This window comes from Bos grunniens, chromosome 5 (genome assembly GCF_055505025.1).
Source record: "Bos grunniens cultivar Pamir isolate PY7600 chromosome 5, Bosgru_T2T1.0, whole genome shotgun sequence".
NCBI classification, from domain to species: domain Eukaryota; kingdom Metazoa; phylum Chordata; class Mammalia; order Artiodactyla; family Bovidae; genus Bos; species Bos grunniens.
Window position 1 is genome coordinate 72737841 of NC_141169.1, and position 27642 is coordinate 72765482.

The window sequence follows — 27642 nt, forward strand, 5'->3', positions numbered from 1 at the left end:
TCTATATATGTGAGTCCCGCTCTCCCAATTCATTCCACCCTCTCTTCCCCCACTTTATAAGTTTGTTTTCTACATCTGTGACTTTATGAGAAGAGTGATTTTTAAGTGTTTAGGATCTATTTACCAAAATTCCACGCTTCTGAAGGAGGTAAAGTTAGGGATAATCAATGACTGAATTTTTGTCAATGGCATGCAAGCAAAACATTTGTGCCCCATCCCTTGGCATTCCCCAGTTAAAAAAACATCTCCCACAGGACTCTCCAGGATATTTCCACTTTGGTTTTCTTGATGTAAGAATAATGGAAGCTCGTAAGCCACGTGTCAAAGATAGCAGAGCCATAAAGGACGGAAGGAGTCTGGATCCCAGAATCACTGTTCAGGAGAGAGTCACCCTCCAGCCAGGAATACCAGTATTGGAATTTTAATAAGTGAGAAATAAACCTCTATTGAGTTAAGTTCTTTTCCCCGTTTCATCAGTCAGTGTTAGCTTAAATCATATAAATTTCCCCAAGTTTTTGTTGTTACAGAAGGAGACTAAATCTTATCATTATCATAAGCAGGATGATGGCAGTGTGTTTTTCTTCAACCTTCTTTAACCATAAAAATGACTTGACCAGATTTATGGTGTGAGTGACATACAGGGAAGAATTAGAGAGATGAGGAGGCGCACATGGTGAAACTTGTCACTTAGGTGGAGAAGTAGATTGGGGAATGGGAGGCACCATGAGCCTATTTCTCTTGGATAAGAGGGTGTCCATCCAGTAATGGGGATCTGGGGACAGGGAGGCAGCTTGGCCCTGAAAGCTATCAGAAGAGTGATTTAAGTGAAATAATGTCATGATTTCTGAAGTAGAATTCTAAGGTCCAGTTCTACTGTGACCAAACCTACCAGTTCTCTCATATGAACAGAGAATCTATTCACCAAAATTCCAAAATGCTAAGGAAAGGAAAGCACACAAGAGGTCAAGATATAGTGCATATTTATTTGTTTGCTTTTGACAGCAGAATCATAAGGGATTTGCTTTTGCTACAGAAAGAGGCCAGAACTATGTCAGGAAACCAGAGAAATAAATTGTAACTCGGGCTTGCTCCGGCTTCTCAGTTTCCACTTTTGCTTCCAGCCACACCTTCTCGCCTACGTGCAGCGGCAGGGTCAACATGCCAGAGAGACTCCTGGGCTCTTTGGTGGAGACCTGATGCTTTTCTAAGACAGAACGTTTGTCCCTCATCAGCTGAACAGTCACCTTGCAGTGATGGAGATCCACATCGAAGAGGAAATGGTAATTTCCTGGCACCCTGCATGTGAAGACCCCAGTGTCCTCCTGTAAGTCTCTCTGGGCATTGTACAGGACCTCTGTGAAGGGCACAGGCTTTGAAGGGGAAGGCAACTGGCCACTGAGCTTCACAGTGAAGGCGGACTGTCTGTGGCATGGGCATTTTACACTTGGTCCTGGAGTTCCCGGCGGACCTGGCAAACCTGGTATTCCTTGGAGAAATGGATAAGACACAGTAAGAAGGTCATAGAATCCAATAAAAAGATGATATCCAGTCAATGTGTGAAACCACCACTTTTTTTTTTTTAAATAATATCATGGTTAAGAGATTGATCTTTGCTGTATGATTAAATGGTTTCAAGTCACATCTCTGAAACTGACCAGCTGTGTAATCTTACTAAAGTTAATCATTCTTTCTGGGCTGTATTTCCTCATCTGAAAATATTATTATTGACGTCTCATGTGATTATTGTGAAGCTGTAAAGAGACAATGCGCGTAAGGTACTTATAGTACCTATGCGTGGTGCATACGTATTATTTCCTATATATTATTTCATTCCAATTTGGGTGGGACTAATTCTTGCTACAGCTTCCCTGGTGGCTCAGTCAGTAAAGAACCTTTTCCTGTATATTATTTCATCCTGATTTGGGTGGGACTAATTCTTGCTAAGAGCTTCACTGGTGGCTCAGTCAGTAAAGAATCTACCTGCAACGCAGGAGACCCGGGTTTGATCATTAGCAAGAATTTTCCTTCTCCAGAGGATCTTCCCAGCAGAAATTTTCCTTCTCCAGGAGGTCGTCCCAACCTTGGGAAGGAAAATTCTTGCTAATAATTCTAATCTTACTGAAGACGATAAAAAGGCCTGGGTGTCTAAGTCTGGGGACCAGACAGCCTTTTGATTACCAAATCTAACCCTTAAGGCCCATGATAATGGCCCCATAAGAGATGACACAAAACTGTGATCTTTCCTGAGAGCCCCTCTTGGTCTGGTCTCATTGGCTACAAAGAAGTCCTGGTAATCAGGACAGAATCTGGGAAGAATCTTGCTTCATACTCAGGTGCTCCCTGGGCATCATCCTATTCATAAGAACTAGGTTTGGGGCTCTTGGAGAAGGCAATGGCACCCCACTCCAGTACTCTTGCCTGGAAAATCCCGTGGATGGAGGAGCCTGGTGGGCTGCAGTCCATGGGGTCTCTAAGAGTCAGACACGACTGAGCGACTTCACTTTCACTTTTCACTTTCATGCATTGGAGAAGGAAATGGCAACCCACTCCAGTGTCCTTGCCTGGAGAATCCCAGGGATGGTGGAGCCTGTTGGGCTGCCATCTATGGGGTCGCACAGAGTTGGACACGACTGAAGCGACTTAGCAGCAGGTTTGGGGCTCTAAGTGCTCAATGAAACACAATGTTCTGACGATACATGATGCCCTGCTACACTTATTAAACCCTTTTTTTTGCTGCTTATCAGACAGTCTGATTCATGATACTGACTCTACTTAGCACATGTTCCCACCATGACTAACCCGCATGGATCCCAGTACCCTGGTTCTAGAACTAGGCCAGTCTCTCTTGTTGCCTGTGATTTGAGCTCTGGTTCCCCTGCCCTGGGACCCAGCCCTACAGCTGACCATTTCCTCCACATTCTTTTAATCCTCAATGCCTTGTGCTCCTGAGTTTATGAGGATTATGACATTCCTACCAAAAACATGAAACAGGAGGTGCAAATAAAAAGCAGAAGAATGTATTTCTCACCTCTTATACCTGGAGGCCCTCTTATACCTGGAGGCCCTCTTATACCTGGAGGCCCTGGGTGTCCTGGTGGCCCCGGAGGTCCGGTACACCCTCCTTTCTCCAGGACAGCATTTGTCATTAGGATGATGCTGACCAATATCCGGAGATCTTGATTAAAGAAACAAAGAGAAGGGGTTTTTTTCTGCTTTTTATTTTGTTTTATTTATATATGAAGGGTGGATAGGTAGAGTTGCAACCTGGCCCAGGAAAGATATCATGTCTAGAACTAAACACACGGACTCAAATAACAACTTTGCCCTTACTAGTAAACCGAGCAAGTTACTCCCTGAAACTTCCTTATCATTCATATACAGCAATAATTACTCAGTTAAAACTGTTTCTGAATCCTGAAAGGTCAACATTTTTTCTTCATCTGTCTTTGAACTGATAGAACATAGAAAGCACTCAAACACAATTCTTAAATACAAAATCCTTTATTCTTATGAGAACCTAACACATCTCTCTCTCTCCCTCTCTTCTCTCTCTCTTTCTTTAGCCGCTAAGTTATTTCTGACTCTTACGACCCCATGGATTGTAGCCCGCCAGGCTCCTCTGTCCATGGGATTCTCCAGGCAAGAATACTGGAGTGGGTTGCCATTTCCTTCTCCAGGGGATCTTTCCGACCCAGGAATTGAACCCAGGTTTCCTCCATTGCAGGCAGATTCTTTACCAACTAAGAGAGAAGCCCCAACCTACTACATATTGAATGCTTATTATGGAAAAGACATTGGGCTAGAAACATCATATCAGTAAGAAGTCATCACATGCCTGCTATTTTTGCCATAAGCATCTTTGCCCCAAGCATTTTCACCACAATCATTTTTGCTACATAATTAATTTGACAGAAGGCAATTTTGCCCTAAAAGAAAAAATAACTGGCTGAGAGTTCAGTTTCAACTGGCTGACCGTTGTTTGGTTTTATTTCTCCATGGATGCAGTACTCCCATTTTTATGTTACATAAATCTTAGTCCTCATAATGGTCCGAATAGTGATGAGTAGGCGTGGTGATCTTAAAACAGTGGATGATAACAGCTACATATAAAGACATAATAGAAAATAAGTGGATAAAACTTACTACAAGTGTGAAATAAGATAGACTGCATATCATCCTAGAAAATAACAACATATCAGTTTGCAAATCCTTGGGTGATTTGAAGGCAAAAAGTTGAACCAGTATTTCCCATGGAACTTTGGAACATCTGTCACTGGACATGTGACACAATGGTAAGAGAGCAACAATCCTGTAGAGGATTTCACAATGCAATACAGAGCTCAGTTACAAATATGCATCCTAGTATTTGAAAACTGAAGGAGGAAGTTTTAGCAAAAAAGTGCAATGCTGAATGAAGAGAGAACTTCACAAGCAAAAGAAAAAAAAAAAAAAGACAAGTGCTTAAGTACAATCTACAAAGTAAAATCAGTTATTTGCATGATATTGTCATGAATCTGCACATTTTTAATGTATTCAAATAATTGTATTTCACAATTAAGTTTTTAAAATTTCATTATTCATTTCTTAAATGTTTTGCTATATCCTTCTAAGTGACCCTCTTTTATCTTTCATTATTTTTATCTTTTAGAGCAAAATTGCCTTATGGCCAGTTAGTTACGAGGCGACAATATCTGTAGTGAAAATGCGTGCGACCACGATGTCTGTGGCAAAGAAGCTGGTGGTCTAGAACTGTACCTAACTGTTCATTACACCCCTACAAGGGAAAGTTTATATTTCATTTTACAGATTAGTGGTTTGAGATTCAAAGAGGTGATTCTACTTATTTCCCACCAGATTGCTAGTCAGTTACAACCTGAGGGTGCGTGCTCATGCGCCCAGTGGAATCCGACTGTTTGCAACCCCATGAACTGTAGCTCACCAGGCTCCTCTGTCCATGGCGTTTTCCAGGCAAGAATACTGAAGCCAGTTGCCATTTCCTCCTCCAGGGGATCTTCCTGATCTAGGGTTCGAACCCACATCTCCTGCATTAGCAGGTGGATTCTTTACCACTGAGCCACCTGGGAAACCCCAGTTACAGTCTGAGGCAAGATTCTTATTCAAAGCATTCTGAATTAAGAATCAGCGTTCTCAGCTATGTACTTTTAATTAGTTAATTGTTAGCTGACGGCCCTGCCCTCTCGTTTCTCCAAACCCTCTGCTCCTGGCTGTCACCTTTCTCGTCCAGCTAAGTCTTATAGCACAGCAACCCCCAAGAAGCACCTTGATTTGGATATATTCACTCTATGTTTATGTCATGTTTCTGTTTTCCAGAGAAATAATTTCAGAAAACCCATTTTTGGCACTTAGAATATTCACCTCTATTAAAAAAATGATACACTAGATCCATCCGCTTACAAATACTTGACCCCCCTCCCACAACCTCCGTCTGTCTCCTACCAGTCATTCTCAGGACAGAGCCTTTCCTCTGTGGGATGGGCATCTCTCAGATTTCTTTCTGAAATGCCTAGCTGTGTGTCTGAGGCTTGGGCTCTGGTCACTGCTCACTCCGTCAAGGCCTTAGCTAAATGATATGAAGCTGCCTGTTCAAATATTTATCCCTGGTCCAAACTAAGACAACAAAATTAATATTTAATCACACAGTGGACTTAGGCCACCCACTTTTTCTGAATTTGGATCTTGGGCCCAGTAGGATTGTCAACTAGAAGTCCTAAATCATTTTCAGATTTCCCTTCCAGCAGGTCTATTATGGAAGCAGCTGTCAATACATATAAGACCAGGATAAGGAGGCCATTTCTCCTATTCTGACTTCTTTCTGAAGACTTATTCCTTATGTTTAACCACAGATCTGGAGTCATCACAGACCATTTTCTGAACAGAAGGCCAAATGTAGAGCAGGAAGTCTAGAATTGAGGGTAATTCCCAGTAAGAATAATGTACTAGGGGAACCAACATTGTGATACATAATTAAGTGGTCAAACAAATGTAAAGTATGCAGTGCTAATTAATATTAGATACTATTTTAACATGGGCTTCCCAGGTGATGCTAGTGGTAAATAACTCACCTGCCAATGCAGGAGATGTAAGACTCAGGTTTGATCCCTGGGTTGGGAAGATCCCCTGGAGAAGGGCATGGCAACCCACTTCAGTATTCTTGCCTGGAGAATCCCATGGACAGAGGAGCCTGGAGGGCTACAGTCCATAGGAGTGAAAAGAGCTGGACATGACTGAAGTGACTTAGCATGCATGCGTTATTTTAACATGCATGGCACTTGCCTCTTTTGATCCCAATGACAATCTTATAAGGAAAATATCTGTAATTTATTATATTTTATACAAATCAAACTATTTATAGAACACTTCATATTCTTATTACCCTTTTTAAATTCTTTCTCCCTGGAATTCTTATGGCCCTGAACTTTGATGAACTCTAAAATTTGGGTCAAATGTCTCCTTTCGTATCTATATCAAATATATAAATGTATGGGAAGAAGACTTTTTTTTTTTTTTAGAAGACATTTTTATAAAGAGAATAAATTAGAAGTTAGTTCTGAGTTAGGGTAGGGGACAGCTCAGCACTGAACACAATTAAGTGGGTGAACTATAACTCAAAAGTGAATAACTGCTTGTTATTTTCCTGTAAACCACTACTTGCCTAAAATGCAAGGCCAACTGGCATATCAATGGTTGTCAAAGGGAATAAACTCTGACCTAGCTGCTGCTGCTGCTGCTAAGTTGCTTCAGTCATGTCCGACTCTGTGCCACCCCACAGATGGCAGCCCATCAAGCTCCGCCGTCCCTGGGATTCTCCAGGCAAGAACACTGGAGTGGGTTGCCATTTCCTTCTCCAATGCATGAAAGTGAAAAGTGAAAGTGAGGTCGCTCAGTGGTATCCGACCCTCAGCGACCCCATGGACTGCAGCCTTCCAGGCTCCTCCGTCCATGGGATTTTCCAGGCAAGAGTACTGGAGTGGGTTGCCATTGCCTTCTCTGTTTGACCTAGCAGGGGACTGTAAATACCCAGTAAGCAACCCAGAACATGTAGGTGAGTGAATCCTTTGACTCCGCTTCTAGAATATTTTTTGCAAGCAAAGGGTTGAACCATTGTCATTACTTTGCTTTTGTGTAATAAAACATTGATCCTTTTTTTTTTAGTCAATGTTGTACTGAGGATATATCTAATTGATGATAATAGAGATTTCCTTCATCAAGGAAAGGTTAGAACTTGACCGTACATAGAATAAGATGGGGAAACATTTTATCTTCTCATGTGTGCCCTAAATTCTGTTTGGAGAAAGTACTTCTTGTTGGGGAGAGTCCTTGCTAAGAATATGTGTTTTGATGTGGCTGCAGCTGGAGCCAAAACCACAGGGAAGAGAATTAAATGATCATGCATGTACCAGACATAGTTTTCAGACCATAAATATGATGTCAACAGTAGCTGTTTTGGAAGATGTTCTTTATCAAGTTGAGGAAGTTCCCCTTTATTCCGAGTTTGCTGAGAGTTTTTATTATGAATATGTATTGAATTTTGTCAAATTATTTTCCTGCATCAATTGATATAATCATATGATTTATGATCTGCTCAATTTTAAGATTTAGTATATAATATTAGTGATCAAGACACTGTGGTATTGGCAGAGGGATATAAACACACGTCAGTGGAACATAAAAGAAAGTCTGCATAAATTACACACAATCAGCCCATTTTATACAAAGATGCAAAGCCAACTCAGCAGAGAAAAGATAGTTTTCAACAAGAGGGGATATATGTATACGTGTAGCTGATGCACTTTGCTGTGTACTAAAAACTAACACAACATTATAAAGCAATAGTACTCCAATAAAAAATTTAAAAATGATGTTGAAGCAATTGGTGGTTGAAAAAATTAATATTAACCTAAACCTCACTTGTTGTTTGTTTGTTCAGTCACTAAACAGTCTGACAGTTGAGTCTGACGCTTTGCGACCCCATGGACTGCATGCAGCACCCCAGGCTTCCCTGTTCTTCACCATCTCTTGGAGTTTGCTCAAACTCACGTCCATTGAGTCAGTGATGCCATCCAACCATCTCATCCTCTGTTGCCCTCTTCTCCTCATGCCCTCAATCTTTCCCAGCATCAGTGTCATTTTCGATGAGTAGGCCCTTCACATCAGGTGGTCAAAGTATTGGAGCTTCAGCTTCAGCATCAGTCCTTCCAATGAAAACCTCAGGCCTCATACAAATATTGACTCTAAATGGATGACAGATCTCAATGTAAAATGCAAAACTGTAGTACTTTTAGAAGAAAACATTGGAGAAAAATATTCCTAATCTTGGGCTAGGTAGAATTCTTGAAAATGACATAAAAAACTTACATCACAAAAGACAAAATCTGATAAAGGGACTTTCTGGAAAATAAAAATTTTGCTCTTAAACACTGCTCAGAGATGGAAAAGACAAGCCACAAACTGGAGAAAGTATTTGCAGTGTCTGACAAAGAACTTGTAAAGGGAGTACACAACAAATTCTCTAAACCTAAGCGTAAGAAAACAAATGATTCTTTTAGAAAATGGAAGGCTTGAACAGACATTTCACCAAAGAGGATATACAGATGGAAAATTTTAAAACATATATTGAAGTATGTTCCAAAACCATTAGTCATTAGGGAAACCCAAATTAAAGTCAACATGGGACATGACTACATACTTACTAGGAAAATTAAAATTTTAAAAATACTAATAATACAAAGATATAGAGCAGAAATTATCCTCCAATTAAAATAAATTAATTAATTTTAAAGAAAGATACAGAGCAACTGAAGCTCCCCCACAGTGTTAGAAGGAATGTAAAATGGTACAGCTGCTGTGGAAAACAGTTTGGGAGTTTTATTAAACATACCAACTGTATGATTCAGCAACTCCAATCTTGGGTGTCCATCCTGAGAGAAATTAAAACATATAGTGGCTGAGAGAGTCACTCCCCCAGGATTTCACGCCCAGCCTCCTGTGGATGTGATTTCACTTCTGTGATTGTGTTTTGTCCTACGTGCAACTTGTCACCTGAAAACTAGGCTTGCCTTTTGTTGGATGTGGAGCCAATAGACACAACCAAGCCAAAGACTGAGAGAAGAAAGGGTTTATTATTACTTGCAGCAAATAAGTAGGGCACCAGGGATATTTCCCAAATCAGTGTCTCTCCAGCAGCAAAACTGAGTAAGTTTTAAGCTAAGGTACATGCATATTCATGAAGGCGCTCGAGCAGAGGAGAATTCAGCGTACGATTGGGGCATAGTTGACAGAGTTCCAGCTTTAGTTGATTGAAGTCAGGAGGGTCAGCATCATCATTCCATCCCGCATGCTCTGCCTTAGTTCCTGCAGAACTCAGATATATTCTTATGTATAATCCTTGAGGAGGAATTATCAATGCAATGCGTGTGTGCTTGCTAAGTCGCTTCAGTCTTCTCCGACTCTTTGTGACCCCATGGACTGTACCTACCAGGGTCCTCTGTCTACGGGATCCTCCAGGCAAGAATACTGGAGTGGGTTGTCATGCCCTCCTCCAGGGAATCTTCCCAATCGGGGATGGTCTGCACTCTTACGTCTCCTGCAGCAGGTTCTTTACCACTAGCACTACCTGGGAAGCCCCATCAGTGCAATAGGGTTGTTCATTTGCCTTTTCTCTGTCCCTGAATTCCTTTGTTCCCTTAAGATCATTGATGACTGAGACCTGTTCAAAGGCAAGCACTGCAGCAAGGCTTAGATCAGAAAATGGCTTCTCTTAAGTCAAGAAAGCCTGCCTGGTTCTCTTTCTCCAGAGACCCCTTACCTATCAGCTTACAGACTGATCTTAAAATAAGGAGATAATCCTCGATTGTCTGGGGCAGCCCTAATGTAATCACCTGAGCCCTCATAAGCAGAAAAGGAAGGCAAAAGAAAAAGGCAGACAAATGAACAGCTGAGGGCTAAGGGCAGCCTTCAGGAGCTAAGAATGGTCCTGAACTTGAAGCCAGAAGGGAAACAGGGACCTCAGACCTACATTCTCATGGAACAGATTCTCCCAACAGCCTGAATAAGCTTGGAAGCAGAGTTTTCCTTCTGATGCCTTCAGAAAGGAAGGCATCCCTATGGGCACATTGATCTTGGCCTCCTGGGACTCTCAGCAGAGAAGTCCTCTTATCTATATTATGCCCATGATACCAAAAGCTTGGTCTCTGTGCTCCTGTGCTGAATTGAATCTCAAAGACAGAGTTTGACATGGTCCGGTGGCTATGACTCTGCACTCCCAATGCTTGGGGCCCGAGTTCTATCCCTGGTCAGCGGACTAGACCCTACATACTGCAATGAAGGTGGAAGATAACCACGTGCTGCAACTGAAACTGTGTGTGTGCTTAGTCACTCAGTCGTGTCCGACTCTTTGTGACCTCACGGACTGTAGCCCGCCAGACTCCTCTGTCCATGGGGATTCTCCAGGCAAGGATACTAGAGTTGCCATGCCCTCCTCCTGGGGATCTTCCCAACCCAGGAATCGAGCCCAGGTCTCCCGCATTGCAGGCAGATTCTTTACCATCTGAGCCACCAGGGAAGCCCAAGTATGCTAGAGTGGATAGCCCATTCCTTCTCCAGGGGATCCTCCCGACCCAAGAATTCAATACTTCAGTGCGCCGTTGCTGACAAGGTTCAGGTGTGCATGGTCTGAGGTGGTGGTTTTCCTAATCTTGATTAGTTTCTCTGGTCCCTTCAATCTTGCCTTGGGTGGTTTCTTGGCTGTTCCTCCCTTGATTAGTAACAGTTGGAATCCACCCTTTGGAATTCAGGGAAGGTCTTGGAGGCTGGAATCTTGCCTACAAGAAACAGGGGACAAAAAAAGGCTTCTATGCCCAGGAACCCACATGGTGCTCCCCCACTCCCACAGTTTCACCCAGACTTCTGACTCATGGAAACTATGAGATAATAAATGGATGCTGTTTTAGCTCCTAAATCTGTGGCAATTTCATGTCAGCCATCAAGACGCACATGTAGCTTTCATGCCTTTCCCGCTGGCATCCTTTAATTCCTTAGCTTCTGCCCTTGTGAATGCCAAGGACAAAATCCAAGCTCATAAACCCAGTCCTATTCTGTAGGTAGAAGGAAAAATAAGGCAGCAGCTGGGGTCATATTCTGGGGCTCTCATGTGGCTCAAAGAGGAATAGATCAAGGGTGGAGTCCACTTACTTCAATAATTAGATTCTGGTCTCCAGCAACTCACTGCCAGAGGGGTGTAGAGGGAAGGACTCCAGTGTGAATGTCAATCGCCCTAAATTTTCTCTGGTTAAAAATTAACCAGCCTATTAGCCTTAAGAGAGATAAGAAATCAAACATTTATTGAGATCAGTTCATTTAATCAGCCTACTTAAATCTATCTAAATGAAGCTCAGGAGATAAGAACAGAAAAACCAAGAGGCTCTATAGTTGTTTAAATTTCTTTCCACAAGTCAGGATGCCTGGGGAAGGAGGAGGAATTTTCTTCATGGGAATTACAGATAAAGAGTTCCTTATAATCTTGTAGCCTTGTGTTCTGGGAAACAAACTCGCTCAGAAGGACAATGTAGATAGTGGATTGCAGGTTATTACATCGGTGGGCCCAAGGCAGAGTCTCCTCTTAGTCAAGGACCCCAACCAGATTTTGTGAAAACCTTATACACCCTAAGTGTAGGTGCCCAAAGCCACTTCCCCAAAATTCCCTGAAACTAGACTGAACAAAGGAAAAAGAAAGATACAATCAAAGCTAACCTGCGATTCATAAGCTTTAAGCCTTAGGTAGTTAACAGTAAACAATTATCAATAGGCTTGTGGTCATATCCTAATAAGCATAATAGAATGTATGATTCTATTCGGATACACAGGTAATTAGGGTATTCTTTTAGGTGATGGAGAGCCCTGGGGCTCTTCCTTGGCGGCGGGGGTTGGGGGGCAGGGGGGGGAGGGGGGTGGGTCTGGTTTTCCACTTGGTATGTCGTTTCCATAGATACTGGCCATATAGCTCAAAGTCCACAGTCCGGCCCAAGATGGAGCCCTGCTTTCAAGACAGAGCCTGTTCTGTTTCCTCCTTCAATAAAAGCAACAATATTAAAACTGCTTACTTTGTTTCAAGCCTGATTTTGAGTTTTTAATACACTTTTAATTATTTCATTCCTATAATATGTAGAATAACTTACCCTAGACAAAAGAAAGAAACATACAGTACTCTAGAGCTGAAACTCCAGTACTTTGGCCACCTCATGCAAAGAGTTGACTCATTGGAAAAGACTGATGCTGGGAGGGATTGGGGGCAAGAGGAGAAGGGGACGACAGAGGATGAGATGGCTGGATGGCATCACTGACTCGATGGACGTGAGTCTGAGTGAACTCCGGGAGTTGGTGATGGACAGGGAGGCCTGGCGTGCTGCAGTTCATGGGGTTGCAAACAGTCAGACACGACTGAGCGACTGATTTGATCTGAGAGGTGATTATTCAGAAGTTTAAGACAAAAAATGCAAATATCTCATCCTATTATATATAACTTCATAATTTGAGAAATCTCAATTTATTGATTTATAAACAATACTGAAATTAAAAGACACTTGCTCCTTGGAAGGAAAGCTATGACAAACTTAGAGAGCATATTAAAAAAGCAGAGACAACAGTTTGCCAACAAAGGTCTGTATAATCAAAGCTATGGTTTTTCCGGTAATCATGTGTGGACGTGAGAGTTGGACCATAAAGAAGGCTGAGTGCCCAAAAATTGATGCTTTTGAATTGTGGTGCTGGACAAGACTCTTGAGAATCCCTTGGACTGGAAGGAGATCAAACCAGTCAATCCTAAAGGAAATTAACCCTGAATATTCATTGGAAGGATGGATGCTGAAGCTGAAGCTCCAGTACTTTGGCTACCTGATGCGAAGAGCTGACTCATTGGAAAAGACCCTGATGCTTGGAAAGATTGAAGGCAGGAGGAGAAGGGGATGACAGAGGATGAGATTGTGGGATGGCATCACTGACTCAATGGACTTGAATTCGAGCAAACTCTAGGAGATAGTGAAGGACAGGGAAGCCTGGTGTGCTGCAATTCATGGGGTCAAAAAGAGTCAGACAGACTTAGCGACTGAACAACAACAACAAAACTAATAGCTAACACTGAATTTCTTACGTACCAGGCTTTGCATATTTATTTTACCTAATATGCAACGAGCTCATAATATTTGTTATATTATTATCTTCAATTTATAGAAAATGAAACGGAAGCAAAGCAATTGTTTGGAAACTTGTTCAGAATCCACCTTTGAAACAGGGACTTTGACCCTAGGGGCCACAGGTTTTAACCACTGCTCTATTGACCTGTTTCTATAAACCCAATAAGTGCCATGTATTCTGTTCTGTTTAATGCATTCATTGTGAAAACAGAGACACATTTAGTGAAATGTCTGTCTAAATCTACAATTTGTAAATCTATAAATTCTTATGAATTTAAGTTAAAAATTCAATACAGACAACTCCAACTAGGCTGACAATATAACATCTGACTCAGGCTATCTCTGCCCTAGGTTCTCTTTCCTATTGTAACTCCCAGCCAGGTACATCCCAGCACATTCCTTCCAGGAACTGTCCTTGTGCTCTAACAAGCCAGACCAATTTCCTAATCCTAATCCACAAACACTGTCCCAGCTCCAGGACTGTGCATATTGACAGGACCCACAATTCCAACTTCGGGGGCAGTGATGGAATTCAAGAGTGCAGTAGTTGACTTGCCTCTGTCTGAAGAACTATCACTTCGACACTTCCGCCTAAAATTTGCTAAACCATGGGTCCCCAACCTCCAGGATGTGATAATGCCTGACCATCTGAGGTGAACCTGATGTAATAACAATAGAAATAAAGCGCATGGTAAGTGTAATGCACTTGAAGCAACCGAAACCATTCCCCTCCCCATCCCCCGGTCCACGAAAAATTGTCTTCCTGTGGTTCCTGGTGCCAAAAAGGTTGGGGGCCACTGCTCGAAATCTAGGAGCACCAGCTTGAGTTTTGTAGCAGTTCTGCTCATGGACCACACAGAGAGGCAATAACACGTGGACTCCGTTATTGCAGAAACCAACAAACTTCACAGTATAGTCTCTTGTATTCTCCCTCCACTTTAATTATGAGGAACTAACCACGGTACCCTGACTCCATTCACGAACATTTTGCTTCACAGAAGTAAATCTTTTGTGAACACTGACATATAATTCTTTGATAACATCAGAAAATAGAATTCCACAATATATTAAAAAGTATCTCTTGCCACAGGAAATAGTTACTTATTTGTAGATGTCCCCAGGCTTGACTAGATGTTAATTACAACTAAGATAATGCTGCATTTAATATTCAACTTGTTAGCATTTGTTTCTCAAGGAAATCCTTTTCTTCTCCGCCTATGGAAGCCAAGTTCTGTTTTATGTACTTAGAGGTCCCCGGGGACCCTAGCTCCCTCAAATAAATCATACATGATTATATTTACATCCTCATTGAAGCAGGAATATTTGAGGTCAGAACTGTGTTAACTTGCCTTCCTGCCTAGATGGGTAAAAATTTGCTGAAACCCAGTCAGTTCTTAGAGCCAACAACATTTAATTTATCTAATGCCCTAACTCCCACCTCTGTGACTCCTTTTGGTAAAAAGAATGAAATTCTTTTTCTCACAGTATGTATGTCTCAAATACATTTGACAACTGAAAAGGCAGGAGGTAGAGTGGGGTAAGAGCCATTGACAGTGGAAATGACTCACAAGCACCTCGTTCCACCCTGTTGACCTTGGAGTTGAGGACCCTGTGGGATTCCAGGACCAAGAGGGCTGGAAGGGTTACCCGGGGATATTGTTTTGGGTTAGGCAGAATTACTCAACAGGATACTAAACCTTGAGTTCATTAAACTACTGTTTTGGCCATCTCTCACATGCCCAGAAAGGTGCCAGTCTTTATGCACAAGTTTGTATGGTAGAAAGAGAGCAGTGCTTAATTGCAATGATTCTAAGACATCCAAGTGTTCACAAATTCCCCTCCATCACTTAATTGCGGCATCTAAACACCACCCACCCCACCCCCCTGCCCTTTCCTGTAAAAGGAAAGACCTGGGGGCAGAGTCTTTCCTTTTACAACTAAAGATGACGCTGCTGATGTAAATGTCTCTGTGCAGGGTGAACAACTGCTTAAATTACAATAAAAATAAAATGTGCTGATGACTCTTTCTCTGAGCCAACTTTGATAAGGGAATGAATGGAGAGGAGAGTAGGGCTCAGAAATATTTTCTGTTGAGTCTTTCTCCTTGCTCACGCTAAACACGTCAAGCCCTGGTAGCATATGGGAATCCACCAAGTCAACATACCCTGTTTACTGTTTTGTGGGTGGGAAGAACTTCTCTACTTTCCTGATGAATATTTTGCCTCTCTAAAACACAGGTATGTCCTTCAGTATCCAAACTAATAGGTTTATCTTCTAACTTGGCCATTAATAAGTTATGTGACTATGGGCACCTTGCCACATCCTTAACCATAAGAAGATCGCTTATAGGGCTTTCCTGGTGGTCCAGTGGTTAAGAATCTGCCTTCCAACGCAGGGGACATGGGTTTGATCCCTGGTCCAGGAAAAATGTGTGCGCCACAACTTTTGAGCCCACGAGCCTCAGCTACTAAACACTGTGCTCCCTAGAGCCCACACTCTGCAATGAGAAGCCTCTGCAATTGAGTTAGGTGATAGATGGGCTCCAGGTTAGATATTTACAACTGGCTTCCTGTTTGCATTTCATGGGGAATGAAGAAGTGGGCTGGATACTCATAACTGTTAGCATTTTCTGAGACAAGAGATAGGTAGGCTCTAGTTGAGGAATTTACAGTCTCCTGTTTGCCCTCCAAATTGGAAGTAACAACAGAGACAGGGTAAATAGCCAGTGTTTGTCTCTTGTGAACAGCTTATGGTAATAGTCATGGCAAGGACAAAGAAGGGCAAAACCTCGCTTGAGTAAAGGATTAAGGGATCTCCATTCCCCCCTCTTTGGGGACAAGGGAGACACTACACATGCGCAGAAAAGCTCCTTGTGGGTCAAAAGTCAGGGGATAATGCCAGGTCATAGGAGTCTTGCTCCTCCCAGAATCCTTCACTTTGAGATCCATCTTGGCTGAGGGGTGCATGTGCATCCAGGTTAGGGTCCCAGGGTAGGTCAGGTGTGAAAAAGAAACCAGATATTTGACCTGATGGAAGACAAAGACCCAGAAGAACTGCTTTATATAAATGACTTAACCACGTCTTTACTGGGCTCCTCCTCACTAGGGGGGACACCCACACTCTTTCTTTCTCTCCGAGTGTGCATCTCTGCCTTGCTTCTGTCTCATCTAAACAAACCATTTTTCTGTGTGCTCTCCCACTTGTTGTGCTTTGCCTCTAACAATTTTGTACCTGCATTCATGGTTTTGCCTCTGTGATAAATGCATTTTTTACTAGAGGCAAAAAATCTGGGGGAAAATAGCTTCTAGCCTCTAGTTCTCACTGATCTAGTGGCTAGGATTCCTGGTTTTCATCCAGGCTACCCAGGTTCAATTCCTGGGCAGGGAATTAAGATCTCGCTTCACACCACTGCTCACTGTTGCCTTGCCAAGATCACAATGAGCAGCCATAAATAAATAAATAAATAAAATTTAAAAGGTGGATTATAGGAGATCCAGGCAGTGTATTTAGGAAAGAATGTTCCATCATTTGGCTGTCCTACTGCACAGTCCAGGGGCTCTTTCTCTTTCCACTTTGGGTTATTTGGCTTGGAGCTGGCTCAGCAGAATTGATTTTGCTAATTGAAGAAACATGGGTTCTCTAATTGATAGCCACAGTGTTGGAATGGAAATTCTCCTCACTAAGCCCTAGTCAGGTTAGTTCACCAGCCAGGTGAACTGTTTCCTCTTTATTTCTGAAATTCCCTGTGATTTTGTACAATTATGGGAATGAGTCCTGCTATTGGAACTTTCTTTGGTGTTTCCAGGGTGGCCAAAGCTATTGACATACTTCTCAAGAGAACAAGAAGAGAAGGGGAACAGCACACCCAGCTGACCCATCTGTCTGAAGTAGTCCACCAATAAAATTGCTTTACATTTATGTTACATGACGTGTGTGTGTGTGTGTATGTGCTCCTGATCCTAGTAAAACATGTTATCAACCAACCAGGGCTGGTATCATGGGTCTCAATTCTGCTTCCACTTCAAAATCAGTTTGAAAGCCAGGTTCCCTCTTTCTCTTCGTCAGACATTTTTAGTTGTCCCAATTCAGAGCAGGCAGCCCAACTGCCTTACATATTCCTCATGTGGGATGAATGGTCCTAACTCCCAAGAAAATGATTGCTGAAAATGGCTTCAAATTGTCTTTCCCGCTTAGTGGGTGGACACCGCCACCCAGTGTTCTAAGGGGGAACTGTTGAGCAATGATCCTTGAATGCCTTATTGCTCCATTTCTCCATCAATTTCCAGGTGTGCCAACAATATCTGTATTATTTGGCTATGGTTAGGAAGGCTTCCCGGAGAAGGCAATGGCATCCCACTCCAGTACTCTTGCTTGGAAAATCCCATGGATGGAGGAGCCTGGTAAGGCTGCAGTCCATGGGATCGAGAAGAGTCGGACACGACTGAACGACTTCATTTTCACTTTTCACGTTCATGCATTGGAGAAGGAAATGGCAACCCACTCCAGTGTTCTTGCCTGGAGAATCCCAGGGATGGGGGAGCCTGGTGGGCTGCCGTCTATAGGGTCGCACAGAATCGGACACGACTGAAGCGACTTAGCAGCAGCAGCAGCAGCAGCAGCAGCAGCAGCAGCAGCAGCAAGGCTTCTACAGCTTTCCATGCTTTTAACTAGTGTATGGAAAGGTTGTTTATAGCGAGGGTAGAGTTTCATGAGATGAAGCTGGAAAGGCAAGCAGGGGTGATGACATGCATGCTAAGTTAAGACGCACACAGACCTGCTCATTTCTCCCCGCATTTCAAACATTTTGGGTTTCTGTGACTCTGTCTGTTCTGGTTCCTTTTCCCAGGATGCTTTCCCCACCCACTCTGCCTTGAGATGCCCACTCTTCCTGGGAGGTTCAGCTGGAACATCTATCACCTTCTCTATGAAACTCTGTCTGATCACCACCCCTTGCCTTTCCCTGGTAAAAATCAGTCATGCTTTTCTTTCCGCTCCTTCATGCCCTCTTCCCTATACCACTTAAATGTGTTTCAATGTTTATATAATTGTTTTGCATGTAAACTCTAGGTCCTGAAATGAGACAGACCATCTTATTATTCTGTATGTCCCCAAGGTTTAACAGCGGGTTTTTCATATTATAAGGTGCATGATTAAAATAAAGAACAAGTGGGAAAATATACACATTGGTTCTGAGGAATCAGATTAAATGCTCTTAGAACAGAAAAATGAATATCATTAGGAGAGAGGGAAGAAATACTGGAAACATGAGGCTGGAAGAGCTAAGAGCTAACGGGAAGTGATCATGAATTCTAAGAAAGTAACTCATCTCACTACCAGGGAAAGCACTATTGGTGCCATGCTAAAATCCATATAATGACAATCATTATCTTTATTATTTCAGAAGGACAAGAGAGCCACATAAAGGCTTATGCAGAAATTAAGGGGCTACAATTCAGAAGATCACTAAAACCATTAGAGAAGATTCTAACTTTGCATTTCACTGAAATGTCACGTTTCTTGCTTGGAAATGTCTCTATTTATGGGCTCATCATCCTCCCAAGGTAGAAACCATCAAGATATCTCTAATCCGCCACTATATCCCTAATTCCCAACACCCAACTAATCAAAGTCAAATGCTGTGACCCCAGAAATGTCTCATTGCTTGGCTCCTGTCAGGCTGCTAGTTAGTCTCTCATCATTCCTCACTGAGATCGTTCTGACAGTCCCCTCACCAGCTTAGCCCTAACTCCCCCCTTTCAAATCCATCATCCATCTCAAGGTCATTCTACTTGAGCAATCTTTCTAAAACCCAGATGCTCTGCCCCTTCCCAGGTGAATATGCTCAGTCTGAAAGAAGAAGCCCAAACTCCTTGGTGTGGCACAACTTTCACACACTGCCTTTGTGTTCACCCAATCTTAGACCCCACTGCTTTCTGCAGGGCTGGACCTTTGCCTCAGTTCAAGGGCCCCCAGAACCAGTCAAGCTCTTTTCGACCTTTAAACACTTTCACTTCATGCCTTTGAATGTGCTATTTCCCCTGCCAGTGAAAGGTTGTTGTTTAATCACATGAAGACACCGGGATTCTTGGCCCCCGGTGGAGAAGAATTCAATCCGGGGCCAGAGACGAAGTTTGATCTCTCAGAGCTTTTGTGTACTAAAGTTTTGTTAAAGTATAAAGGAGATAGAGAAAGCTTCTGACATAGGCATCAGAAGGGGGCAGAAAGAGTACCCGCTTGCTAGTGTTAGCAATGAAGTTATATACTCTCCAATGAATCCAAAGAATGTCTGGAGGTTGTAAAGACCTCACCAGACCTACTCCCATACTTTACATTTTAAGATAACAGAATTAGCCAGAAGGTTTAATCCAGAGACTGTCCTCAGGCAAGATACATCCTTGTATAGACCAGGTCTACTCCCATAATTTACATTTTAAGATAACAGAAGGTTTAATCCAGAGACTGTCCTTAATCCAGAGACTGTCCTTAGGCAGGATACATTATTGTTATATACTCCTAAGGAATGTAGAGAAAGAAAAAAAAGTTTGTCCTTTCTTCCTTCTTGAGAATTCCAGACCCCTCTCTCCTTGGGGACCCGTAGACTCCTTATCAACCTGCCTAGGAAATGACTCTCTCACCAGGAATATCTTAAAATCCCTTTTCAAAGAAGGTTAAGGTAGCATTTTTCTTGGAGACCCAGCTCTGAGAAGAGACTTTCCCCACTTCACGAAGCAGAGGTGAACTCTTCTCAATTGTGTCCCCACTGTGCATTGTTGATGCCCTTATTCCTACATTTTTTAAACTTCTATTATAGAAGTTATTAAGTTCTTTTGGAAGTCTCTTGGTCTGCCCTCCACTGGCTGAAAGTAACTGAAGTGGGGTATAAAGCTTTGGTATCTTTACAGTCTTTATTTCTAGCACAAGGATGGAAAATGGCAAGTGCTAAAAGCACATTTATGAAATGAATGAATAAATAATTGAAAATGAATGAATGGGCAAGCATGAAGAAACTCTAAATGTCCCTGCTACACACGCAGTCAATCCACACAGAAGATCTTGAGGGTGCGATTCATGCATAAAATTGTTTAAAGCTTTCCAGAAGTTTCTGGTATGTAGACAAAGTGAAGAGACACTATTGTAAAGTAATCCAGAGGAAGTGCTCCTTTCCCATTAGTCCATCAATTTCCTTTTTAAATTGAAGTATAGTTGATTTAGGGCTTCCCAGTTGGCCCTAGTGGTAAAGAACTCACCTGCCAGTACAGGAGATGTAAGAGATGCTGGTTCTATCCCTGAGTCGGGAAGATCCCCTGAAGGAGGGCATGGCAATCCACTCCAGTATTCTTGCCTGGAGAATCCCATGGACAGAAGAGCCTGGCGGGCTACGGTCCATGGGTCACAAAGAGTCGGACACGACTGAAGCGACTTAGCACGCGCGCACCCATATAGTTGATTCACAATGTTGTGTTAGTTTCAAGTGTCCATCAAAGTGATTCAGTTATATGTATTTTTTCTTCAGATTCTTTTCTATTATAGGCTATTACAATATGTTGAATATAGTTCCCTGTGCTATACAGAAGGTCCTTGTTTGTTTGTTTTTTTACCTATTTTGTATATAATAGTGTGCAACTTTCCTTTTAAATCCTCCTCAGGCTTGGTCCTTGATGAAGGGATCCCTGCCTGCCTCCACTGTTAAACCTCCACAGGGAAGCAGTGACAGGATCATCTCTGTCCCTCTACTGAACTTGGTGAAGAAGGAAGCCTGCTGGCACAAGGGTGACATCCAGTGGTGAAAATGAATTTATTCTCCCATTGTCCCATTCCCTGAAAAATTACAAGTCCGTGGGAGAACCCAGTCTACACACCTTGCACTGGTTCAGCAGTGTTTTTTTTTTTTTTTTGTCCCAGGTAACTGAAGCCACTCCAGGAAGATGCCTGGCCTGAACTGCACCCTTGGAAACTCAGCGGGGAGGTTTTGGTCTTTGTTGAACTTGGTCTTCGCCTTCCCCGTGCTCTGCCTGCCTGCTGACCACCCTCTGTGGCTCTGTTCCCAGCCCTGGTGTCATTCACAGGTGTGAGTCCAGAGCCCCTGGCCTCCAGCCTCACACCACCCACGCTTTCTCCTTGGCTTGTGGGTGGCCGCTTTCTCCCCATGTCTTCACCTGGTTGTCCCTCTGTCTGTGTGCTAATCTCCTTTTATGAAGACACTGATCGTATTGCAAAAGTGGGGGAAGGGGAGTGATTACTGACTCAGTCTCCCTACCTGATACTGGTCTGTTCATATTTTCATGTCTTCAGTATTTAGTCTTGGTATGCTGTGTGTTTTCAGAAATGTATCCATTTTTATCCAGGCTATCCAATTTGTTGGCATACAAATCTTCATAGTATTCTCTTATAATCCTTTTTATTTCTGTGGCATGGGTCATAAAGCTCTCTCATTTCTGGTTTTATTATTTGAATCTTTTCTCTTTTTTTTTAGTTAATCTAGCTAAGGATTTGTCAGTTTTGTTAATCTTTTCAAAAGACCAATTCTTAGTTCGATTTTTTAAAATTGTTTTTCTGTTCTCTATTTCACTGATCTCTGCTCTGATCTTTTTTATTTCCTTTTTCCTGCTAGATTTGGGTTTAGTTTGTTTGTTCTTTGTTTTCTAGTTCCTTGAAGTATAAAGTTAGGGCTTGGGTTTTTCTCTTTTTTTGGCTGCACTGCAGGGCTTTGTAGGATCTTAGTTCCCTGACCAGGGATTGAACCCATGCCTTTAGCAGTGAAAGTACAGAGTCCTAACCATTGGACTACTAGGGAATTCTCTAAGCAAGGTTGTTAAATTGAGGTAGTTCTTTTCTTGGCTGGCCCCTGGTCTGGTTGTCAGGCTCTGACTTGTGCAGAAGCTGCTTCTGGCTGCTGTTTAAAGGTCCTGGTCGTGAGGAGGCTGGTGTGGAATCCTAAGGGGCCCTGGGGCTCGTCCTGGCTGCCTGGTAGGTGGAGTCAGGGTCCCAAAGTCTCTGAGGCTGCTGCCCCATCCACTCGCAGGTAAGGTCAGGTCCCATGGTTAGTGTAGGACTACTGGCAGGCAGAGCTGGTTTCTGGAGTCTGGCTGCAGGGCCCGGGGTCCCAAAGCTCTGTTCAGGTCATTTCGGGGAGTGGGGGAAGTGCAGTGGGTATGGGTGGAGGACCGGATGGGGACAACTACTCATACAGTCTGGTATGAGGTCGGGGGAAGCCCCAGTGGCTCAGCAGAAAAGAGCTCGCCTACAGTGCAGGAGATATAGTGGACTCAGTTTCCATCTCTGGGCTGGGAAGATCCCCTGGAGGAAGGCATGGCGCCCCACTCCAGTATTCTTGCCTGGAAAATTCCATGGACAGAGGAGCCAGGCAGGCTGCAGTCCATGGGGTCGCAAAGAGTGGGACATGACTGAGCACTCCAGACAGTCTGGAGTGTCCAGAAGTTTGCATTGCCCTCCTAGTGGCAGGGCCAGGGCCCAACTGGTTCCAGAGTAGTATCCGGCCTGTAATGCAGGGTTATGGCTTTCTGCTTATGTTCCCTGGGGGTTCAGAAGTTAATTAAGGCTTTTTAGTGGGAGGGGGCCAGAGAACGCAATGGCACCCCACTCCAGTACTCTTGCTTGGAAAATCCCATGGACAGGGGAGCCTGGTAGGCTGCAGTCCATGGGGTCGCTAGGAGTCAGACACGACTGAGCGACTTCACTTTCACTTTTCACTTTCATGCATTGGAGAAGGAAATGGCAACCCACTCCAGTGTTCTTGCCTGGAGAGTCCCAGGGACAGAGGAGCCTAGTGGGCTGCCGTCTATGGGGTCGCACAGAGTCGGACACGACTGAAGCGACTTAGCAGCAGCAGCAGCAGCAGCAGTGGGAGGGGGCAGTGCAAGTGCAGGGCTGGGTGAAGCTGGGTCTCTGCCCTCAGGTGGGCTGGCCTTGCCTGGAGGCATGTCCAAAGGCAGCTGTGGCTCTTTAGTGGTTAGGAAGCCTGTGGGCTGATGGGAAGGGCTGTGTGCCCGCCCAGCTAGTTGTTTGGCTTGTGGTTGTTGGCTGAAGCCAGGCCTCAGGGCTAGCGAGGCAAGATATCAGCCGTCACAGGGCCCTGTGGCTGAATGCTCCCCAATATGTGTCTCCGTCCCCATGGTGACCTGAAGCCACTCCTCGCTTCTCCAGGAGAGGCTCCAAGACCAGCAGGTAGGTCTGGCCCAGGTCTGGCTTCTATCAAATTACTGCTTTTGCGCTTGGACTCAGTGAGAGCGAGATTTCGTATGCCCTTTCTGAGTGAAGACTCTTATTTCCCCTAGTTCTGTGGGGCTCGTCTTCCCGGTGCAGGGCCCCCCACCCCTCTGCCCTCGACTGGGGAGCCTGACGTGGGGCTTGGAGCTCTCATGTCTGCAGGAAAACCTCTGTGATATTTTTCTCCTGTTTATGGGTCTCCCAACCAGGGAGGATGGGATTTGATTGTATCTCGAGTCCACCCCTCCTTTTCATCTCCTTGTGTTTCCTTCTTTGTCTTTAGTTGTAGGAGGCCTTTTCTGGTAGGTTCCAGTCTTTCTCATAGATGGTTGTCCCGAGGTAGTTGTGATTTCAGTGTGCTCGAGAGAGGAGGTGCGCTCAGGGCCATCCTGCCGCCATCTTGACTATTCCCCTAGTCCTTTTTTTTAATGTAAACCTTTACGACTCTAAGTTTCCCTCTTAGCCCTGCTTTTGCATAGTTTTAAGTTATTCTGATTCTGATTGAAGGAATAATATAAGGAGGTAGAGTTATCCGTAAGATCCAACGCCTAGTTTTCACTATCGAAAGCCAGTGTCTCTCATAACGATGGCTGTCTTGTAACGTTTTCTCTTCACAAGAATCACCTGAGGCTCTCCTAACATGTAGACGTGGGACCTCGCCCCAGGTCTTCTGAATTAAAATCTCTCTAGTACTTAACAACAACAATCAGCATTATTAACAACCTCCCCAAGAGAATTGAACTCACACTGTGAGTGCGTGCTCAGTCCTGTCAGACTCTCTGGGACCTCATGGACTGTAGCCCGCCAGGCTTTTCTGTCTATGGGATTTCCCAGGCAAGAATACTGGAGTGGGTTGCCATTTCCTACTCCAGGGGATCTTTCAGACCCAGGGTTTGAACCCGTGTGTGTCTCTTACATCTCCTGCCTTGGTAGGCAGATTCTTTACCAGGGCACCACCTGGGAAGGCACATGCTAAAAATTGAGCAACTCTTTTCTACTCTGTGCTGTCTCCTTCTAATAGTTAGCATAGTGCTTGCACAGAGTAGAGACCCAGCAGCTTTGTGGACACGAGTGAACAAAAAGTATGAGCCAGCAGGGCATTTATCTGGAAAGGCACCCCAGATCTTTCATGTCTTCCTCATTCCAAATCCAGTGCAGTTTCCCTAATCCCTATTGGATAACACCCTCAGGATCCCTTCTGGAGTCAGGAAGACATTAAACCATTGTCAGAAAAAAAAAAAAACAACCATTGTCAGAAATGGCCCTCTGCTGGTATTTTTTTTTTTTTTGGTTTTGTTTTTTACTTTTGGTTTAATTTTTATTTTATACTAGATATAGTTGATTTACAATGTTTTAGTTTCAGGTGTACAGCAAAGTGATTCAGTTTTATCTCTCTCTCTCTCTCTCTCTCTCTCTCTCTCTCTCTCTCTGTCTCTCTCTCCATGCTTTTCCAGGTTTTTTCCGCCATACGGGCTATTACAGAATGTTGAGTAGAGTTTCCTGTGCTATGCACCAGGCCTTGTTGACTATTTGTATATAGTAGTGTCTATGGGGGAGAAGGCAATGGTACCCCACTCCAGTACTCTTGCCTGGAAAATCCCATGGACGGAGGAGCCTGGTAGGCTGCAGTCCATGGGGTCGCTAAGAGTCGGACACGACTCAGCGACTTCACTTTCACTTTTCACTTTCATGCATTGGAGGAGGAAATGGCAACCCACTCCAGTGTTCTTGCCTAGAGAATCCCAGGGACAGCGGGGCCTGCTGGGCTGCCATCTATGGGGTCTCGCAGAGCCGGACACGACTGAAGTGACTTAGCAGCAACAGCAGTGTGTATGTTAATTCCTAATTCATTCTTTCCCACACCTTTCTCCTTTGATAACCATGAGTTTGTTTTTGAAGTCTGTGAGTCTATTTCTGTTTTATAAAAGAGTTCATTTGTATCATTTTTAAAGATTCCACATATAAGTGGGTATAAGTGATACCGTTTATTTGTCTCTCTTACTTCACTTAATATGATAATCTCTAGGCCCACCTATGTCCTGCAAAGGCATTGTTTCCTCCTTTTTATGGCTGAGTAGTATTCCGTTGTAAATACGTCCATCTTCTTTATCCATTCCTCTGTCAGTGACATTTAGCTGGCTTCCGTGTTTTGGCTATCGTCAATAGTGCTACAATGGGCCCTCTGCTGTTGATTCTGAAGGCTGTCTTTCAAGCTGTCACAACTCAGACCTCATGTCTGCCGGACTTACTGTCCAGCCTGCCCATGAAGCAGGTAACTTGTCTGAAGCTTAGAGCAGTGGTTAAACTCAGATTTCCCCCCACTGTCACCAGGGATAATTTATTCCCAATAGAATCTTTCATAAAGGATCCTTCCCCTCAAAAAGCATTAGTCCTGAGGAGGAAAAAGAAACTTTGAGGTTACTTTCTGGTAAAAGTCCACTATAACCTTGGTGTGTGTTGTACTATTCTATAAGACTGATAATGCTAACCTCATCCAACTGATGGTGAATTTGATTCCATCTTGAATTCCACTACTGTGGACTCTGGGGAAAACTGCTAACCTCTCTTAATGGAAGAGGACAAAGAAAGGCCTTCTCTGGACTTGTGAGGTCACACACAGCTCAGGGAGCATGGAATTTATTGAGTTTGCTGCCAGCTCAAGCCATTTTCTCAAAATGGCTTTCTCTGGGGAGTGATATTATGCTAATATTGTTACGAGCTCAGAGGTTAGGTTATAAAATGATATTTGCCTGTTTTGTCAGCTTTATGTTTTGTTTTAACAGTTGTTTAAAATGTGGAAAAATCAAGGGGAAAAAAGCCCCACACCAAGTAAAAAGACTAAAGAAAGAACGGAGGGGAAGTGGAGAGTAAGCATAGAAAAAGAGAGCAAATAGATAAAAGAACTTGCTATTCTGAAAAGGGGAAGAAAATTTAGGTCCTGCCTTTCTCCCTTTCATTTGAAGGGAGTGTGGCATAAGTTTTTCACTTTCTTGACGCCCCTACCCACCCAGACTGTCCATGACCCTGTTCTTTTTTTCCTCTTCAATTTCTCTTAGGTTTTGAAGGATAATCTTAGAAAGTTTTCAATTGCTTGCGCGAGGCACTGAGGCTGTGCATAGACTCCTCTGAGTCAGATGCTGTTTAACAGAGGATACAGCTGCAGAAAGGAATCAATTTTTGCATCTTGTACATTTTAACAGCCCACACTGGCTGCCCTCCTTCCTCTCCCTTCATCTCCTGGAAACCCTTCAGCTGAATCCTGCAAGCTCGTTCTCTTAGGAAGACAGCTGAGTGTAATCCCTTGCTATTTAGGGTACAGAGATTCTGCCTTGCATGGGTAGAGCAAGACTTCTGGGCTCCAGTCTGCCTTATTATCTCTCCTACTCCAACAAGAGAGAGACCATGAAAAATTGAAAGGGAAGGTTTCCATGGGGCCCTAGGTTTCCAGTCCCCACCACATCTTCCCCACTACACACACCAGAAGCAAAAGTATAGGATATCCTCCTACCATGAAGGAACTTATTAAATTATAAGGTATATCACTTTTCTGCTCAATGTTTTGCACTTGTGAAAAAAGGGAGAGGGAAGAACAGAAGGGGAGCTTAGTGGTAAAGAATCCACCTGCCAATGCAGAAGGCACTTAGATCCCTGGGTCAGAAAGATTCCCTTGAGAAGGAAATGGCAACCCACACCAGTATTCTTGCCTGGAAAATCCCATGGACTGAGGAGCCTGGTGGGTTACAGTCCATGGGGTCGCAAAGAGTCAGAGATGACTGAACATGCATACACAAAGAACAAAAGAATTAATTTGACATACAATTCTGGTAACAAATATTATGTTGTTTACATCTCTAGCAAAGTCAACTATAAACATCCAGGGAAAGTGGCTGTGCTGTCTTTTCCTATACCCGCCTCTCTCTCTCCCCTTCTCCCCCTCACCCCCTCTCCCTCTCTTCCTTCCCTCTGCTCACCTTGATACTCTTCTACAAGCGGCTACCTGCCATATGAAGGCCAGACCATAGTTTTGAAGTCTGAATGTTGCTTCTGCTTTGTATTAAAAATACTAGTTATTGAAACTGAGTATAACTTGATGTAGTCCCACTTGTTTATTGTTGCTTTTGTTCCGCTGGCTTTCGGTGTCAAATCCGATGTGTCGCTGCCACACCTGTATCAAGAAGCTTATCCCTGTGTTTCTTCCAGAAGTTTT

General features: G+C 43.5%; 1 protein-coding gene and 1 long non-coding RNA gene across 4 annotated transcripts in view; one reads left to right on the top strand and one right to left on the bottom strand.

Annotated features, from left to right (window-relative positions):
- Nucleotides 1-963: 963 nt before the first annotated feature.
- Nucleotides 964-5598, bottom strand: LOC147372402 (protein HP-20 homolog). The gene is made up of 3 exons (XM_086401200.1): nucleotides 5458-5598; nucleotides 3029-3175; nucleotides 964-1486 (listed from the first exon to the last, which is right to left on the bottom strand). The coding sequence occupies exons 1-3, from the start codon at nucleotides 5498-5500 to the stop codon at nucleotides 1047-1049; spliced, it is 630 nt and encodes a 209-aa protein (XP_086257326.1). The 5' UTR covers nucleotides 5501-5598; the 3' UTR covers nucleotides 964-1046.
- Nucleotides 5599-21774: 16176 nt separating this feature from the next.
- The window catches only part of LOC147372403 (uncharacterized), a 44854-nt gene continuing 38986 nt past the window's right edge, over nucleotides 21775-27642 (top strand). The window contains exon 1 of one of the 3 annotated variants that reach the window (XR_015164052.1): nucleotides 21775-23393. This is a non-coding gene — a long non-coding RNA (uncharacterized LOC147372403). The remainder of the gene's footprint in view (nucleotides 23394-27642) is intronic. The other 2 variants (XR_015164054.1, XR_015164053.1) reach the window with 2 other exon arrangements.

Coding starts and splice junctions, on each gene's coding strand:
- LOC147372402 (XM_086401200.1), bottom strand. CDS start 5,500: ATGCCCATCCCACAGAGGAAAGGCTCTGTCCTGAGAATGACTG. Junction 3,176..5,457: donor CTCTGTCCTGAGAATGACTG/GTAGGAGACAGA, acceptor TCTTTAATCAAG/ATCTCCGGATATTGGTCAGC. Junction 1,487..3,028: donor AGGGCCTCCAGGTATAAGAG/GTGAGAAATACA, acceptor CATTTCTCCAAG/GAATACCAGGTTTGCCAGGT.